The 19,158-nt window shown below is 44.8% G+C and overlaps 2 protein-coding genes across 5 annotated transcripts in view; one reads left to right on the top strand and one right to left on the bottom strand.

Annotated features, from left to right (window-relative positions):
- FBXO7 (F-box protein 7) lies at positions 1-13,767 on the bottom strand. 2 transcript variants are annotated; one of them, XM_006028019.3, is made up of 9 exons: positions 13,371-13,767; positions 11,232-11,538; positions 9,563-9,790; positions 6,759-6,900; positions 5,146-5,229; positions 3,929-4,021; positions 2,540-2,716; positions 1,766-1,803; positions 1-733 (listed from the first exon to the last, which is right to left on the bottom strand). In XM_006028019.3, exons 1-9 carry the CDS (start codon positions 13,490-13,492, stop codon positions 329-331), a joined length of 1,596 nt encoding a protein of 531 aa, XP_006028081.1. In that variant the 5' UTR covers positions 13,493-13,767; the 3' UTR covers positions 1-328. The 2 variants fall into 2 exon arrangements, with proteins under 2 accessions (XP_006028081.1, XP_025065117.1); XM_025209332.1 differs by lacking the exon at positions 13,371-13,767 and adding an exon at positions 11,791-11,894.
- Positions 12,682-19,158, top strand: part of LOC102382156 (BPI fold-containing family C protein-like) — a 42,958-nt gene continuing 36,481 nt past the window's right edge. The window contains exon 1 of one of the 3 annotated variants that reach the window (XM_025209335.1): positions 12,682-13,324. The gene's annotated coding sequence lies outside the window, so the exon portion shown is untranslated. Of the gene's footprint in view, positions 13,325-13,662; positions 13,794-19,158 lie in introns of those variants that run through there. The other 2 variants (XM_025209333.1, XM_025209334.1) reach the window with 2 other exon arrangements.

Here is a 19,158-nt window from a genome sequence, read left to right as displayed (position 1 = left end):
TTTGTGCTTCAAGTAAGTGTTCTTTATCTGATGCAGCAAACATTAGGCTGGCAGGCTTCTGGTCTCTAAGCAGCACTTCACAGATGGTTAGAGAGCGAGAAGAAAACAGCAGCACAAACTGTCCCAAGTCAGAGCTCTTTGTGAAACAGCCGGCAGTTCTAGGTGGTGCAGCATAACTTCCTACAGAGATCTTGAAGTGAATCAGCTGTTGTGGTCAAGACACCATTGTGCACACACAATCTCACCATAATTGTAGAGATCTCCTGCAGCTAGAAAGCAAGCTCAGGAACTAAAATTTAAAAACCCATCAAAAAAAAAGAAGTGGCAGTCACATGAATGTGCGACGAATGTCCATCGGGCGGCCTCGGGTGGGTCTAGGGGGAAATCTGTCATTGGGACCCGCTCGTCCTGGAAGTGTTGGATTTGGCGCTGGCAGCAACCCGACTGGATCAAAACGTGGTCTGAATGGAGGAAACCGGCCCGGCGCCTCCCCTGTGCCAGGAATGAGTGAGTTAATTGGGTCTCCAATATACGGAAGCGTTGGTCTCTGGTCATATTCACCACCAATGATCATTGGAGGGTAGATAGGGTTAGGGGAGAAAGGGTTGGGAGGGAAGGGGTTAGGATAGAAGGGGCTGGGGTGGAACGGGATAGGATGTGGTGGAGGAGGCAGAAACATCATGTGCCGCCATCTCAGGGCTTCCTTTTTCTGCTTTAGTTTCTTCTTGTAAAGCTGCAAAAAGATAGAAAAAGGATTTCAAATTCTACTAGTGCTTGCCCATCTAGCTTCACTCAAAGAGTTTCCCTATGAACCTATCAAAGGTGTCAGGAGCAAAACAGAGTTCACTATCCGGTTTTCACTGCACATACATAAATAAAGGGGTTAGCCAACATGCCTATTATTTAAACTACAGGACTGCTCCGATTCAAGCTGATGGTCCTGATGAGCCAGAAGATCTTCCTGTAGCAAGTGTGTTGAGTAGGTTTCTCCACAGACTCCCATCCAGATTAGCCTGCAACCCTACATGTATGCATATGTTAAAATTTTGGCATAGCACCATTGAAATATTTCAGGTTACACCAAAAATAAATTTGGCATTTAAGTGATCTAAAACTGCCAAACAAAACGAACTATATGAAATACAGAGACAAAGGTCATATATATTACACCCACTGATAGTTACTTACAACTAAGGTACTAACACTTTTTTACTTGATGATCTTTAAAGTTTGTAGAGTTATACACATTTTAGTGACAGGAAAAAGAGGCAAAGTAGCTTGCCCAAGTTGACAGAGAAAGCCCCTTACGCCTCATTTCTTGCTGTAGTCACTAAAGGACACTGCCCCTGTAGCTAAAAGGCTCAGCTGAGAATGGCAAGATTCACTTCTTAATAGGGATGCAGTGTTTAAAACTCAGTCACTAAAGGTTATGTCTACACAGCAGTTTAGTGGCAGAAAGACATGCCTTGAGTTCTAGAGTACAATGAAATCCTCCTTCACAAGCCCTGATTCCCAAAACAACCACCATCCCTCCTTCCAAGAACTGAATGAAACCTCCTGCAGAGACCCTGAAACCTACTCTTGAGACTTGGCCATAGCACTCAGTGACACAACAGATTCGTCCCTACTCCAATAGATTGTGCTGCACATGCAAAGACCTCACTACCTCTGCCACATCTGACCCTTCAAGCCTGTCATTCATTTTTAAGCTCATATAGACACATCCCGGAAGTTATATGTAAAAAATAAATCAATAGCAACCTACTTCTTTCCAGTCTGTGTCACGAGGCCTGGCAATAGGATCTGTTAAGGAAAGGGATAAGAGTCAAGAGATTTACGTTAAAAATAAATAAATAAAACCACATTCATGACTGAGCAGATAGATTTGGCTTTTAACTTTGTGGGGCTCTATAGAGGAGTTAGATCAGCCCCCACACTTCCATATAAAAAAAACGATGATTTTCTGGAGTTGTTGGAATTTCCATAAAATGTACAGGCATTCACTATACAGTCTATTTGTTCTCTCTGTTCCACATCAAATATCTATTCGTGAAGTACAAAAATCCCCAAAATACTGTCATTGACAGTTTTAGACTTGTGACAGAACTTTGCCACTCAATCCCAACTACCTGGTTTCTTACATAAGCTCCTGGGAAGGATTCTGACAAAGGGTCTCTCCCCCCATCCTGTTACCTTTGCAATAAAGAACCTGGGTAGCTATAGAAACAACTGAAAACAAGGAGTTAGCACCATGTGATAGGTAGTTCTCTGTGGTCCATCACCAAGTGCTTGGCAGACCATCTTATTTCCTTCAGTCTAAGAACCACCAAAAGAAGCATCCAACTGTATTATGCCTCCAAGTGACTGACATTGGCTAGTATCTTGAATAATTAAATTCACTTTCCATTTAAGGCACAAAAGTAGGTACCTGAGGAACCCCTTGTCAGACTGTGCTTTAAAAGAACCTGTGAGTGGCAGCTTTGACCTTGTTCACATGGACACATACATAATTAGGAGAAAGGGGACACGTAAGAAATACCTCGGAAATCCCGCAGGTATATAAATCTCCACAAAAGCTGGTCATTTGAAGCTGTGTAGAGGTCACGGCAAACAGCAGACAGAGAGATGAGAGTACGGATGTCTAGCAGTCTGAAAATCCGTAGCTTCAGCTCAAGAGGAAGGACCACTAAGCCAAACACATCTGGCAGGTTCAAAGCTGGAGTAGTGACAGAAAACAGGAGCATCATTTGCAATGCCTGAATCTTCCCTGTTCCCAAAGGTTCCTTCTCATTTTTTGAAAATTATGATGGCTTTTGCTCAATTCATTTTTTTCATGGAGTTTTCAGATACATAAGTTACTTAAAGAAGTGCTGTTATGCGACTGAAGAAGGATCCATTCTGCACATGCAGTCAACAAAATGTAAATACAGCACTGGCACGTCCTTGCTGCACACCACTGTCCGTCATAACTCCAAGAAATGCCTAGAGATGCTAACTCATGTTTAAAGGGTACAGAAGAGAAATGGATTGGAAAAGATAATAGCAATACTTTTTAATTCCACTAATTCACATAAGACAGTCATTCGTTCCTGTAAAAACCAAAATGAAATTGCAAAGAATCCAATTGGGTGAGTTTACACTTTGATGAAAACCTCGGTGATAAAGCTGAGATATATTATAGCAGTTCCTAAGTAAAATATCCTTTATTATAACTACACAAGCATCAAGTCAGGTTGCCTTCACACCAAGAATATCACTCCTAAAGTTAGCACTACATCTTGTGTTCTATACAACTTTTCCCTTATTAAAAGGTACAGATCAACAGAACAGGGCTCCAGCAAAGTTAACACTTTGATGATGACAAGGTAATAGCCTGCACCATACATGGAAAATTATTTTTCTGGCTCTATCAGCAACAGAATAAAATTTCATCTTATTATGCGACAACTGAATGTTCTTTTTATCTTAACTTTTACTGGTAGTTTCAGATTTTAATCATGTTACTAACATTTCTCTGAAGGAGAAGATGATGTTAATTTAAATATCTTTAGAAGCTAGTAAATTTCTCTAGCTTTGCTCTATGTAGCTATCACTAAATAGTTATTTGGGACTCCTCCCATTTATACCCCAGCACACAATAATATGCCAACTCCTTTTTCTAGATCAGTGATCTCAACCAGGGTAGTGCCAGATCTTTTGAAGGGTGACATGACATAAGCCGATAAGCTAAGCTGATAAGCCAGGCTCAGGCTTGTCCCTGCCTGGACAAACCCCCACCCCTACTGCCCAGCCCCTGTATAAGGGAGGTAAACACTGTAATATATAAATTGTTGTTTGAAATTGAGTGCTACTCAGTTTACAACAATTATGGAGGGGTGCCTCGAGTCCAGAAAGGTTGAGAACCACTGTTCTAGACGTTCTCATTCACCTTGTCGGGCAGCAGCCAGAAGAGGGTACACCAGCTGGTCTTTAAAGAGGCGGGATAGTTTCTGAAGATCTCTGTATACCCCTGCAGCATTTCCTGTCAAAATAAAAAGAAGGGAAGAATTCAACATTAGTAAGTTACTGCAAGAGAACCAGGCAAAGGCTTATGGATATAGTTTGGGTCATCACCTTAAAAAAGAAAAAAGAATGGATGCGTAGTTCTAAAGACTCAGAAGTTCCTTAGCAGGTAACAATACAGGCACAAAATAACAACACAATGAGAGTACTGATGGACCAAGAAACTTGTATTTATGTGGAAGTAGCCAGTGCTTTCTATTTGCATTTGAGGGCACAAGAAAATATTTGGATAGTTTAGAACAAATGTGCTCCCGTGCTCTTCTGCCAGATTCCAGGCACAGAAAAGATATACACCTGAGATGCAGGCCCCTACTCAGCAAGTTCTGACATGAGTGGTTGCCTATTGTCTGCAGCAAGCAGCCAAATGCTGTGATCTTGGATACACTTCACTGCTTAGCTGTCCTTTTATAGCCTTTCCAATAGAGTCTTGTTGTATCAGTAACTACCCAGGATACAGCACAGCACAGCAAACTGAAGCTACTGGCAACAAAGCAGTCATACATACTGTACAGAACAAAAGAGCAGTCAGGTCTGTGCCGATATAAAAATCCAGATTTCTTTCCAATCAGATTTTGGCATCCTGGAGTGATAAGTAATCAGCACATACTTTCCACTAAGAACAACATGTTTAAGATAACTGTAGTGCCATAAAACAAGACAGAGTTAATGTTACTCACCCTGAACCCTCAACTATCACAGAGAGAAAACAATAAAAAGAGCATGTCCTGGATAGTTCCTTGCTGCTGCCTTAGTGACATTATACACATCCATTCTATAGAAACAGGAGCCCCACGAACAATGGACACATACCCAAGAAGGGGACCCAGGGCATCTCCAGGTTTTTCCCTTCCATAGATCATCATGGAAACTCAAGTCACCTTAACAGCAAAATTCTCAGTAAGTGGCTACATTCTCTTTTTCCCCTCAAAATCATGGCCCGCTACCAGCTGACCTATTGGTTATCCACTTTCTTTATCACCACCTTTGGCAACTCACTCCTCTTTCAAATTTCTGCTTTATTAACTGCTTCCTTCCCTCACATTTCAGCCTGCTATCTCAAAAAAAACATGGTTAGCATCATACCTGGTTCCTGAAAGCAAATGAATGATGATGGCAACAGCTGTATTCTCTTCACACTTTTAATTTCTTTGTTGATTTTTAAAGTTGCTGTAAATAAAAAAAAACACATTTAGAGATGACCAAGACCAAGCTCATCACTATCTTATCTTTGGAGACATCTTTAGTTTTAGCTCCCCTAACCATTCTCCGTTTGAGGCCAAGGGGAGGTGAGAATTGGACAGATCCAACATTGCCAAGCAGATAACCAACTGCTTTACAAAAGAGAGGCAGCTAGAATAGCACAGAAGAGAAAGATCTTTATAACCGCAGACCAGTGCTACAACAATTTATCAACTAAAGGAGGTAGCAATGGTACAGTGTACCACATTAAAAGAAAGATTACCCCATATTTTAAACCCTAACAAGCAATCACTGATCCTATTTGTTAGATGAACACTCTATACAGGAAACCCTCACTATTTGCGGGTTCGGCATTCATGGTTTCAAATATTAGCGAATGCCGAACCAGTTTCTTAAATACACTTAAAGGAGCTCCTCAGGATCTCCGCACTTGCTGCTGTGGGCTCCCACCACCACTGCTGGGCTCCAGCCAGAACAGCCGTGCCCCCCCAGCCACCGGGGGCACTGCATTCATGAACACAGACTGCATTCAAGAACAGTGCCTTATTCGTGGGGGATACGAGAACATATCCCCCGCGAATGGCAAGGGTCGCCTATACAAGGTAGTTCCTGCATTGTTGTAAATCCTAGTGAGCAGTACTACTGACTGGTCAAACATTTAGGATATAATCTTGGAGAACAGGTGAATGTAACTTGAACTGTGTTATATATTGTGCATATTGTCACAGCTTTTTTTTTTTTTAAATATATTTCTTAAAGAACTGAACCTTTGTATTCTCAGACATAAACCAAGGTCAAAATTAACACCAACTCTGCTAAATGAAACGTTATGCATAAAAGAAATCTCTAAATGATATAGAAGTCAGTTTAAGAGAAAGGAATTCCATTAGTTTTCTGTAGTGAATACTGGTAGTTCTAATGAGCTGAAGATATGGGACCATTCTTAAAGGCATTCTTAAAGCAATTTATGAGAGAAACATGGCAAAGGAATAATTTTGGAATCTGTCACCAAACTTCACAAATACCAAGGGATAGGATAAATAAAGTACAGCTATACAGAGCCGCCCTAGTTAATTTAATGCCTTGCACTACACTGCAAAGTTCTCAGGGGATGAAAGGAGGAGCTGATCAAAAAAAAGACTGTCAGCTACTCAAAAGGCTACCTGCATAGAAAAGCAGTGTATTGAAAGGAGGGAGACAATGAACTAACACAATGGCAAGAAGGGACAAGAACATTAAATATCAAGAGGAAGCAGCTCTTTTAGTTTATCTGCCCAGTGGGTTAAGTCGGAGCACTAAAGGGACTCAAAAACAATGTTTCAGAAGGATGGTAGTTGTGATGTAGCACCACCAAAAGGGAGAAACGGATGTATGTGCACAGGATGATGATTCCAAGGGGGAAAATGAATGAAGTGGCCTCTTGTAACAGCACGCATGGAGGGTGTAAACATGCAAAGTCAAAGGCAAGAACGATTTCTATGTTCTAACTAAATTACCATTTATGACAATAAGATCTCCCAAAGGCACACAAGTCAAACCAGCAGAGCCATCTTCACATAATGGGTGAGTGTACTGTAGTTTATAGACACCACCGGCTCTCCATTTCTCAGGCATCGACACTGCTTTTGCTTCAGTTCCCTGTGAATTAAAAACAAAGCAAAACATAAAGATAACTAACTGCGTTCCTGAGCAATCTGGTCAAGGCTGAGGGGAAAAAAAAAACCAAACCCTAAAGCATCTCCAAAAACCTCAAGGAGTATGCACTCAACAGCATAATTAATTTGCAACTTCTACGTAAAAACCAGAGACGATGCACATAGTGGTAATGGAGTATAAAGAATTTATCACAACAAGCCTGGTCTAGGCATGTTATCATGCTTACAGTTTTACCATTTATGCATACATAAGACATACTGATAAACACATCAATGAAGATGCACATTAAAACTATTCCAAGGGAAGACTGTTGAGACAATTGTTATTCTTCTGTCGGAAAAAGCAAGTGCACTACTTTTCATTAATCCTAATTTACACACGTGTATGTGCACATACACACACTTTGCCAAGCCCATTATTCAAAGCTGGGAAATGCCAGGTTAAGACTGCCTGTCCAATATGCTAGACAGGATGATCATGTACTATTTTTTTTTTTTTTTTTGCACAGAAACACTAACATCTCACCTAGAGAAAAATGGTGAAACACTGAGACCTTGGGCTCTATTCCAGGCTCTGGAGGGCAATGGACTATAGAGCAGGCTCCAATTCTTCTGCCCATTTCCATTTAACCTGGCCCCTTCCTCCATCTCCTCCCTGTACCAAGCCCAATTTTCTTCTGCAGGATTTGCATCATATTTCCACCTTCTCCACTGGCTCCTTTCCCAGTGTTTTGTTTGGTTTTTTTTTTTTTTTTTTTTTTTTTTTTTTTTTTTTTTTTTTTTTTTTTTTTTTTTTTTACACAGCTACCTAGCTACTTATCGGAGTATCTCCCTTTCCCCCCCCATCTCTTTGTGAACCTTCCCCACTGATTGTCAGTCCTAATCTGTTTGACCAACCAGCCCCAATCTTCTCCCGTGACTCCCAATCAATCTCTATACCCAAGGTAGTCTAGTCTCCCTCTCACCCCAGTTCCCCCTGTCCTCCCTCCTGCCAACCTTCAGTTCCAATATAGCTCTTTGTCCCAATCTACTTCCCCCAAAGGTTCAAGGGAATTCCTGTTTAGCTCTGCACTGCAGCATGCCCAGTGTTGACGGAACCTGGAGGGAATCTACCTATTCAGATAAGGTCTCTACTGAGTGAACCACAACTTTTTAAACACTCTCACTTGGCCAAATTTGGGCAGATTTTCACAAAAGGCCACAGAGTCCCCCACTCTGGGCAACTTCAGGTCCCCTTCTCTGAAGTTTGTGGGTGCTAGAGCTTTTCAAAGAAAAAGTAATGAGTATTTAAAGTGGCAGAACAATATATTTCTCTCTAGCCACTCTCAGACCTGGCCAAACCATTCTGACTGGAATTACTAAAATAAAGAATTAAATAAAGCAGCTTAGAAAATTCCAGCCTATGTGGTTAGGTTTGGGTAACGTAATACAAAACCGAATGGGCCTTAGAATAGGAAAGCTCAGCCAGTCTAATAAAGGAAGTTACCAACCCCACCTATAATATCCAAACTTTTTTTCACTAAGTCCTGAGCTTCTACTAGTCAAAAACAAGTATGTTTGAATATCCTCCCCCGAGTATGCGAATGTTAGAAATCATAGGTATGTATTTATAAAATGGATCAAATCAGGCAATATTAAAACTAGCTAAAAAGAATTCCTAAATGTATCTATCTGAATCAATTATGCAAACATAGTTATATTTTTGTGCGGCCCTAAGAAAGCCAGGACTTTCAGAATCCTACACTAGAATGAAAAAAAAAAATGGAGTCTCCACTCAGACTTCAAAAAGAGTCTCCATTTCATCAAGGGAACCCTAATTTAATCTCACACAGGAAGTATACAACAATTTTGAATACAGCTGGACTATGTTTATTTCCTCGTAATTTTGTGCTACAAGCTTCCATTTCCTATATCCAAGCCTACTGGCTGACATGGACAGTTCACAATGGCTATGACTACAATGTTTTACAGTATCTTAACATTAGGGACAAAAGGAGGTGTATAGGATTACCATATGCAGAGATAAGGAGATTTAGACATCTAACTCCCCAACACACACTTAAATCAATGGGTGTCAGACCCCCTAAACTAGGCAGGTAGTTATATTTGTTGATATGAGCCCTTTAAACTACATTAATTCCCATCCGAGTTGTGAACAAGTGCAACAATGAAATGGTGGGACAAGCAGATGCCCGTTCCTATGAACCCTGTTCCCGGTTGATATGCAGTGTTAGTTTGAAAGGTATACTTTTCTTATGAGGAAGCTGGTGGGAAGGTGGAGCACACACCAACACATGGTTACTTGAAGAAAAACCAACATAAATGCACACAGACTCTACTTCTAAAGTTAAAGCTAAGCATCATCCCTCTACATACAAGTTAAGTAGACAACACCCTCCTACTTTAGTCCAGCAGAAGAGCCAAGAGTTGAATAGAAGGCTGTACTGCTCTTTCTACTTTAACGTACACCAGCAAGATAAACTAAGAAAGCTAGTACTTCAGATGCCCATAGCTGCTCATACAGGTGGAAACAAGCAGCAGAAGATCTTGGAGGACAAGACAAATAAAAAAGTTGTTATATTCCTGACAAGTCCACAGGATTTCTCTTGCTGAGTAAGAAGCTTCTCTTTCAGTTCTGTACTTACCTGAGGTACATATCCTGTCTCCATCATGAGAACATGTACCAGAACAATCAAGGCATCAATAGCACTGGTACATTCAGCAGAATGGTAGAGAGTCTCCAAGGAATGTGGCACTTCCCCGTCCACAGCTTCACTGCACAGCATTGGTTCAGAGGGATAGGAACCGGTGCCTTCCTCCAGTTCCACATCATCTGGGACTAGCCCAGAGGCAAACTCTAGGCTGGGTCCTGCCTTAAAGGGACAAATAAAAAAATAAAAATAAAAAAAAAAAAAATAATCAACACAAAATTCAAGAAGTAATCCTTGCACATGCATTACACTTACAAAAATATCCTCTAGTTTCTCCATCTTTGATGGTACTGGATTCCATTCTTGGCTCTACCAAAAACACCCTGTGTCAGTTATGCCAAGTCACTGATTCTTTGTGCCTCTGGTTCCCATTTGCAAAATGGGACCACCACCATGACTACTTCCTTTGATTTGTCTATTTCTAATGCAAACCCATCAGGGCAGGGTCTGACTTCATGGTGCATGATACTGTATGAACAATGGGCTTCCTGCCACTACCGTAATACAAAAAGATACTAAGCTACACAAGGTGCCTAAAGCAGCATACGGAGCACAAATCTACATCACAGGATATCATCCTTTAGTTAAACTCTCTCAAAATGACACGTCTAAGAATCTTTGTAACTGGAATAGGCCTAGAACCCTGGAAATAGTTTACCAAAGGAGCCTATCCCTCCAAAAGCCGTGCATGTTGGTGCCTTCACCTTGCTTTTCTTTGTTTTATGGCACTTAAGATCACTTGGAAACTTGCCTATGGTTTTTTCTTAAAATTTTGGGGGAAAAGCATACTTGAAGGTGGGGGGGAAGGAATTCTCTTTCATATGCATACAAAATAGAAATGAGTGCACAAATTAATATTTTAAAACTCACTGAAATAAGGAGCTTGACTTCTAAAGTATACTGTGGCTTTAGGCATCTCCCCCACATTTTTCCTGCATTTTAGAAGTTACTTCCTCACGTATTTATTTTGCATAATATTAAAGCAAACATATTAAGATGTATTTTTTCCAAGTTGAAGGCCACACAAAGGCTCTCCACATTCGCCATACTTCTTTACAATTCAGGATGGTTTGTGTTTAGTATTGGTCCCAACACATTAAGTTACTTGGTTTTAAAATTCCTTAAAAAGAAACATTCCTTAAAAAGAAAAGCTATAACCTCTAAGCTACAGGCCTTAGCATAACAGATGGAAATAGGAATCGCTCACTTTTCGAGTGCACATTACATCAGAGTGGCTAAGTTTGCTGGGAGAACCTCTCCTGATATTTGCTACAATTTGTTTTCACAGTAAAGGAGAGTCTATGGTGTAAGAAATACAACTCTAACACTCCTAAAAGGGGGTGCATATTCTTGTAGGAATCTAATGATTTGTAAAGGGCCCAGGTAACATGTGAAACACCCTGAAACCATTTAACTAACTTTTCTGGCATGGACAAACTTTAACAGATTATAAACTGGGACAAAGCACCAGGCTAATGCGTCATTGATCATACACCAAGCAAGCAGCGAGAATCACAATGCTTCAGGCTTATGCACAGCTAAGCGGTCTAGCAATCAACATTATAAACATGGCATATCATCATCTGTGCACCGCAGTCCTTACCATATCAATATCATCATTCTTCTCATCTTCGCTTGGAGCTTTATGGTCTTCAGATGGTCCATTCTGCCTGTTTTCTTCTGAACTGCTGATCTGACCTTGGCTGATGTTCAAGGTGGACGGTTCATGATTATTCTGGAGCTGGGGAGGAGGTGAAGACGAGTGTGGAGATAGGCTGGGTGCTGCATTGGTCTCTTCCAGTAACAAACATATCAAATCCCCTGAAACGATTCCATATGAAGCCAGGGTCTCCTGGTCTTCAGTAAGGGCATCTTTGTTGTTCAATGTTATTGCAAACTGGGTATCAGAACTGCAAAGACAGAAATAAACTGCTCGGACATGTGCACTAGCATCCCTTTAAATTATTCATTCCAACTACACAAAATATAGTAGTAGTAGTATTAAACTGCTTTGTTAAGCCTGAAACCCAGTCTCAATCAGCCCCATGCTAAAGGAAGTGCTGGAAAAATAAATGAGCATAATATAAATCTTTGACAGAGACTAACGTAAGTCCCTCTGTTTTTCTCTTTATGATACGTTTACCTAATGCACAGAAACTTACAAAGTCTGAGTACTTAGGAGTAGGTATGAGCGTGCCTGCTTTCCAAAAACTGCCTTAGTCTGCAATGTGCCCTTACAAAACAAATGCATCTGGAAGCCCTCCTAAAGTAACCTATCATCTTGGGCAAATCAAGGCAGAAGTCTTCCCTTTGTGGCCAGCTAACTTTTAAAACGACGGCCTAACAATCTAAGCCACCTCGCTTTCCAATTAAATCAATGCATTTGTTTCAAGAAGCCACATGCGACCTCTCACCTTCAATTACAAAGGCGACCTGTGGGCAAAGCTGTTTCAGTGCATGATTATGTTCTGATGGCACAAAAAGCCATCAGCAGATCCTGGTTTTCTCTGATAAAAAAAAAAAAAAATCCCCAGTTTTCAGTTTAAAAAAAAAAAAATGTAACCCCATATCCATTTTCCATGATCAAAATGAAACACCACTATATGATCACAGATGTACATCACTTGTGCACATATGATGAAATGTGTGTGTACGTATGTGTATGTACACGTGTGCATTTTGATCACAGAGAAATGTGGATTTTGGGTTAGTTTTCAGATTTTAAAAAGTGTCTTTTTTTTTTTTCAAATCAGAGAAAACCAGGCCATTACTTAATAGAAAAAGTTCCCTTCTTGGGTGAGTCCTATAGGAGGCTCTAAATACCATACTGCAATTAGGGTCCAGTGGACTGGTAGTGTACATGCATGCTAGCTGTGAAACACTTTACTTCAGTGTGGCAGACTGAATGGGTTTGCAGCAGAGGAGCAAGAGTTCATTGCTGTGGCTACTTTTCAACAGATTTCTCTGCAGGAAAGTTTAGAGATGAATGTGTCAAGATAAAATGTATTACATGAATGCAAAAAGCAATTCAGCCAAGGATTTGGGGGATGGGGGTGGGTGATATTTTATACTGGTTCCAGCGCATGACTGGGAAAACGTTTAGACAAGCTTTCAGGCACAAGAAAACTTGTCACAAAATCTCACCCAACCTTGCAGTGGGTCCAACAAGAGACATGACCCACTGCCCCCAGAAAAACCCTTGCCTTTTGAGTATTTCCTTGACCATCACAGCTACACCATCACTCCAGTACCCCTGAAAGGCTCTCCGGGCAGCACCCGGGGTGGGGGAGATCAACTGGTGGAGAAGCAGGGGGCTGAGCCTCTCTGAGCCCATGAGGGTGACGCTGGGGACAGAGACAGCCACAAACCCCTGCTGCGACAAGGGTGGTGGCAGCGTGGGGGTCAAGGCCCAAGGGACCTGCCGGGGGCGCCAGTGGGGGCCACAGCTCCACCCACTTCAGGGGGCCCCCAGAGCCAGGCCCCGCCCACAGCCCCAAGTCACGCAGCCAGGTGCCAGCACCCTCCCCTCCAGCAGCCTCGCCTTCGCCAGAGGGCGGGGGAAGAATCCATCGCGTGGCCGGGTCACGTGACCCGCCCCCTCAGCCCCAGGACTGCTCTCGGGCATCCCCGCAGCCCGCGGGGAGGGCTGTCCAGCGGACTGCCGGCGCCGCGGTCCGCCGAGGGGCTGGGGACATGGTACAGCCCGAGCGCCACGCCCCTCCCCCGGTGGTTGGGCCCGTACCTGTACCCCCACGCGGGCAGCACGGCCTGGCACAGGTGCGCGCGCAGCTCCCCCAGCGTTGGCTCCGCCCCCCCCACCTCGAGCGGAGCCGTCTGCTTCTGCAGCCGGGCGCGGAGCTTCATGGCGGCGGCGGCGCCTTCTCGCTCCTGCTTAAGGATCCAACCTGGCGGCGCCGACGCGGCAGCAGCTATTGCTGCTGCTGGGGGGTGTTGTTATTTGGGTTGGTGACGCCGCTTCCTCACTCCATGGGAGCCCCGCCCCGGCCTCGCCCCTAGGTCATGGGGCGCGCCCCCTGCTCCCTGCCCCACAGGTGACGTTGGGGATCGATGATTGGGCGATCCTCACAGGACCTGCGTCCTGCCAGCGCGCACGAACGCAGGTGGTGAGCAGGGCTGAAGTGCGCAGGCGCACATCGATGATCGGGTACTCGGCTAGCTCCCGCGCATGCGTCGCAGGCTCGAATCCAAGCGGAGGGGTGGGTGTGGGGGAGGGGCGTGACGCAGGATCTGCGCCCGCTCTGGGTAATTGTGGGAGGAGGCAGCGAGGTCCGGCCCTGGCCCCACCCCCCAAAGGGGCGCTAGGCGTGGCCGTTAACACCGTTGGAGGCCGCCCCGCAGGAGGCGGGGTGGGAAGGCATAGAGGACATGTAGTGCAACTTCTGAGGCAGGATGCTCCCTGTATAGGGCAACCCATGCAGAGCCCTTACTTGACCTGTTTGCAAAAGCATAGGGTGACCCCTGACATGTAGCAGCCAGGTGTGGTGCCTTGACCTGCCACACCAGAAGGGCCTGTGGCAAGTTTCTGGGTCCAGCCCCCTGCATCAAGCATGAAAGACAACTGGGGTCAGCTGACCCCAGCAAAGTGACGGTCCAGTCTCCTCTTGAAGATTTCCAGGGTAGGCATTTGCACCACCTGTGGAGGGAGTTCATTCTACACTCTGGACACTAGCTGTGAAGTAGTTTTTTGTTATGTTGAGCCTGAAATGGTCTTCCAGAAGTTTGTGACCATTACTCCTAGTTTTCCCCAAGCGTGCCCTGGTGAACAGTTGTCACCAAGCCCTTGATGTACTCCCCTGATGTAGTGGTAAGCTGCTACCAAGTCCCTTCTTCACCTTTTCTTTTTCAGGCTGAAAAGTCTCAGGTCCTTCAGCCTTTTCTCATATGACTTGCTGTGCAAGCCTGATCATGCGAGGGGCTCTTTTCTGGGCTCTCTCAAGCCTTACCGTGTCCTTGTTACAGTGCAGTACCCAGAACTGGATGCAGTACTCCAGCTGCGGTCTCACCAGCACCAAATAGGGTGGGAGAATCACTTCGTTGGTTTTGCTGGAGATGCACTGGTTGCTGCATGGTACTGGTCAGGTTGGCATCTCCAAGCCTGTAGATGTACAGGGGATTGTTCGTCCCCTGATGGAGCACTTTACGTTTCTCAATGCTGAACTTCATCTGGTTCTGATTTGCCAACTTGCCAGCTTGTCTAGGTCTGCCTGTATCTGCAGCCTATCTTCAAGTGTGACCATGCTTCCCCATAACTTGGTGTCATCCACAAACGTGGCTAGTGAGCTCTTCACCTCGCCACATCCAAGTCATTGATAAAGATGTTGAATAGCACTGGACCAAGCACCAATGCCTACAGGACACCACTAGCCACTTCCCACCAAGACAACACCAATCTGTTCAGTAGAACTCTGGGTCCTGCCCCGCAGCCAGTTTCCTACCCACCTGACTGTCGAGCAGTTAAGCCCACAGTCTTCCAATTTTCTTGCGAGAACATCGTGGGATACCAGATCGAAAGCTTTTTGGAAGTCAAGGTATATATTGTCAACCTTCCTCTCTCTTATCCAGGTGGTGAGTCACCTGATTGTAAAAGGAGATGAGGTTGGTAAGACAAGACTAGCCCGTGACAAAGCCATGCTGGCTGTCATTCAGAATCCTACCTTCTGCAAGCCTGTCGCACATAAACTCCTTAATGAATTTTTCCAGGATTTTCCCTGGAATAGAAGTTAGGCTAGTTGGCCTATAATTACCCAGGTCCTCCCTCCTCCCCTTCTCGAAGATGGGCACAACATTGGCCTTCTTCCAGTCCTTGGGGACCTCCCCAAAGTGGCATGAGTTCTGGAAGAGATTCACCAGGGGTTCTGTGATTTCCTCGGCCAGCTTCTTCAGCACTCTTGACTGAAGTTCATCCAGCCCTGCTGACTTATATACATCCAGTTTCTTTAACTGATCACACACCAGTTCAACGGCAATAGTAGGAAGGTGGTCATTTGAACCCTGCTCATTCTGTACCCTAGCTGGCATGATTTTCCCCTTGGCTTGGTGAAAGACCAAAGCAAAGTAGTTATTAGGGCGTTCAGTTTTCTCCCAAGTGCCGGTGACTAACTGTCCTGAGTTTTTGAGCAATGGCCCCACACTCCCATTCATTTTCCTCCTGTTCCCTACATACCTAAAGAAGGACTTCTTGTCCTTGATTCCCATTGATAATTTTAATTCAGTCACCACCTTAGCTTTTCTAATCTGATCCCTACAAGTGTGGGCCATTGCTATATAGTCCTCCTTTGGGAGCTAGTTCCTAGCTTCCATTGACTGTACACCTCTTTCTTCTTAAGAGGACCATGATTTCCCTATTCAGCCAAGAAGGCTTCCCAGCCCTTTTGCTATATTTCCTCCACATGGGAATGGATTTCCTTTGTACTTCAAAAATCATGTTCTTTAAGAACGACCACTGTTCATGCACTCCTTTCACCTTTGGTCCTGCAGCACATTCCCTTCTAGTGACCTGAGCTTGTTGAAGTTTGCATTTTTGAAGTCCAAAACTTCAAGCCTAGTATCAGATTTGTCTGCCTTGTGATGGACCATGAATGAAATGGATTCATGGTTGCTATCACCCAGGCTGCCTTCTATATTTAAGTTGGTCACTAGGTCGTCTCCTTTGGCCAGGATCAAGTCTAAAAGAGCGTTACCTCTGGTTCGTCTGTGCACCTCCTGAGTCAGAAAAAGTGTTTCAGTGAAGGTCTGGAAAGAACGCGACTGATCCGTCTTGGTTGAGTGTTCCTCCCAAGAGACGTCTATATAATTGAAGTCGCCCATGACAACCACGTCCCATGCCCACGCAGCCTCTGTTAGTTCTCGGGTGAACTCTAGAACAAGTTTCTTGCTTTGATTTGGTGGTCCGTAGTATACACCTACAGTTAGATCTCTCTCGCTTCACTCCCCTCCCCACCCCCCACCTCCCCACACACACACACACTCCCCACAGCTTGATCTGGAGGGTTTCAAGTCATTCATCTTTGGAGCCGATGTCCGCCTCCAAGGAAATGTACTGCTCCTACACATAGAGAGCTACACCACCTTTTTTCCCTACTCGGTCCTTTCTATGCAGGGTATAGCCCTTTATGGCTATGCTCCAATTGTGCGTGGAGTCCCACCAGGTCTCCGTAATCCCTACTAGATCGTAATGGCCACTGGACAGCAGGAGGGCTAGTTCCTCCTGCATGTTCCCCATGCTCCTGGCATTAGTGTACAGGCACCTGAGTCCTCCTACTGAGGCCCTCAATTTCCTGTCATGCTGAAGGAGAACTATTCCCTCAACTCCCACAAGAATGGCCCTCCTGGTGTCCCTATCTATGGAGCTTCCTTGTATGTCGGTCCCCGGGCATTCTCCAGTCAGTGTTTCCCTATCCCCCAGCAATCTTAGTTTAAAGCCCTATCAAGAATATCGGCCATCCTGACAGAGAACAGGGACGGACCTCTCCGCATGAGGTGGATGCCATCTCTTCCCAGGAGTCCTCTCTCCCTGAAGTGCGCGCTGTGGTCAAGGAAACCAAAGCCTTCTTGGTGGCACCATTGTTGGAGATGTTGGTTAATTTTCTCGATTCATCCTTCCCTCCCAGTACCATGGCCTGCAATGGGGAGCACAAAGGAAAAGACTACCTGATTCTCTGACCCCTTGAGCCCAACCCCCAGAGCCCTGTAGTCACTCATGACCCAGTCTGGATTACTCCTGGCCGTGTCATATGTTCCCACATGGATGAGGAGCATGGGGTAGTAGTCAGAGGGCCGGACAAGCCTGGGGATCCTCTCGGCAATATCTCGGATACGGGCCCCAGGGAGGCAGCAGACCTCACAGACTAAGGGTCCGGACAGTAGATGGGACCCTCAGTGCCCTGCAGGATGGAGTCCCCCACCACCACCACCTTGTGCCTCTTCCTGGGGGTGGCAGAACAGTGCTTATCTTCCTCCTCCTCCTCCTCCTTCTCCAGTGTCACCACGCATGGGAAGTTATGGTTGTGATAATGGTCATGTGTCTCTGAGGGAATGAACTCACTACAACCTGGTGCCTAAAAAATTAATTTCTGGCTGCCTACCAACACTCAAAGTGCAATGCAAGACACACAGGTACACAGACAGACTGTTCCATTCACGAAGCAATACAATGTAGACAGTATTTGGAGTACTACCAGGACTGAAGTAATTATGAACGTATCTCCATCAGTTTTAAAGCAGACAAACAACACAAAGTGGAGTTACTCCTAGCCCATGAAAGATTACTTACCATGACCCAATAATTAGGTTTTAAAACAGATTAAGTATGGAAGCAAGTTGCTTTAAGTTACTCAGGTGTAATACTTGCATGTAAACAAGCTCTAAAAGTAGGGGAAAGAAAGGGCAACCTTCAGTGTGTGTGGGCATTAGGAATGCATTTAGGAGGATGAGTTCTCCCAGCTTCAAGCCCATTTACCCTGAGTTGGGGAAGCGTTGACTTCTCTATCAGGCAGCTCCATGTCAGAGCTGTTAGACAAGGCTGTGTTCTTTGGGGTGACCTCTTTATGTCTCAGTTCCCTGACTGTCATACAGAGTGGGAAGAAGTAACTCCTCCCAGTGCTCAGAGGCACTGCATGTAAACTCTGTCGGCATATCTACTCATGCAATTACTGCACCTGAATTTTCTGCATAGAAAATTCAGGCTTATTAAACCACTAGGGGGAATGCCATACTGGATCTGGTATTGGCAACGGGGGATGACATGGTTGGGGACCTACAGATCGGTAGCCATCTGGGGGACAGTGATCACCTAATAATAGAGTTCACCATAAGACGTCGAGTGGGTAAGGTAACTAGTAGGGTGAAAGTGCTAGACTTTAGGAAAGCTGATTTCAATTAACTCAGGCGATTAGTCAAGGACGCACTGCAGAGTAGGACTTTTGAAGTGATGGGAGCCCAAGAAGGGTGGCTGTGCCTTAAGGAAATGATCCTTCGGGCACAAAGCAAGACGATCCCCGAGCAAGGCAAAAGGGGGAAAGGGGCCAGGAGGCTTCCCTGGCTGACCAGAGAAATCCAGGGCAGCCTAAGGGACAAAAGGGGAGCACATAAAAAGTGGAAACAGGGAGAGATCACCAAAGATGAATATACCTCCTCTGCTCGTGCTTGTCGGGAGGCAGTTAGACGGGCCAAAGCTGCCATGGAGCTGAGGATGGCAACCCAAGTAAAAGACAACAAGAAATTGTTTTTTAGATATATTGGGAGTAAAAGGAAGGCCCAGGGAGGAATAGGACCCCTGCTAAATGGGCAGAAACAATCGGTGACAGACAGAGGGGACAAGGCTGAACTCCTCAACGAGTTCTTTGCCTCAGTGTTCCTAAGAGAGGGGCACGACAAGTCTCTCACTGGGATTGTAGAGAGGCAGCAGCAAGGCACCAGACTACCATGCGTAGACCCTGAGATGGTGCAGAGTCATTTGGAAGAACTGGATGCCTTTAAGTCGGCAGGCCCGGATGAGCTCCAGCCGAGGG

The sequence above is a fragment of the Alligator sinensis genome, unplaced genomic scaffold, assembly GCF_000455745.1.
Source record: "Alligator sinensis unplaced genomic scaffold, ASM45574v1 scaffold409_1, whole genome shotgun sequence".
Taxonomy (NCBI): domain Eukaryota; kingdom Metazoa; phylum Chordata; order Crocodylia; family Alligatoridae; genus Alligator; species Alligator sinensis.
Note: the sequence above shows the minus strand (reverse complement) of the source record. Positions and strands in the feature narration are given on the sequence as shown.

Excerpts from the sequence above, each read along its gene's own strand:
- FBXO7 (XM_006028019.3), bottom strand. The coding sequence starts at position 13,492 with ATGAAGCTCCGCGCCCGGCTGCAGAAGCAGACGGCTCCGCTCGAGGTG. Across the intron at positions 9,791-11,231 it reads AGAATGATGATATTGATATG|GCAGGACCCAGCCTAGAGTT; the intron begins GTAAGGACTGCG and ends TGTCCCTTTAAG. Across the intron at positions 5,230-6,758 it reads AGATCTTATTGTCATAAATG|CAACTTTAAAAATCAACAAA; the intron begins GTAATTTAGTTA and ends TTTTATTTACAG.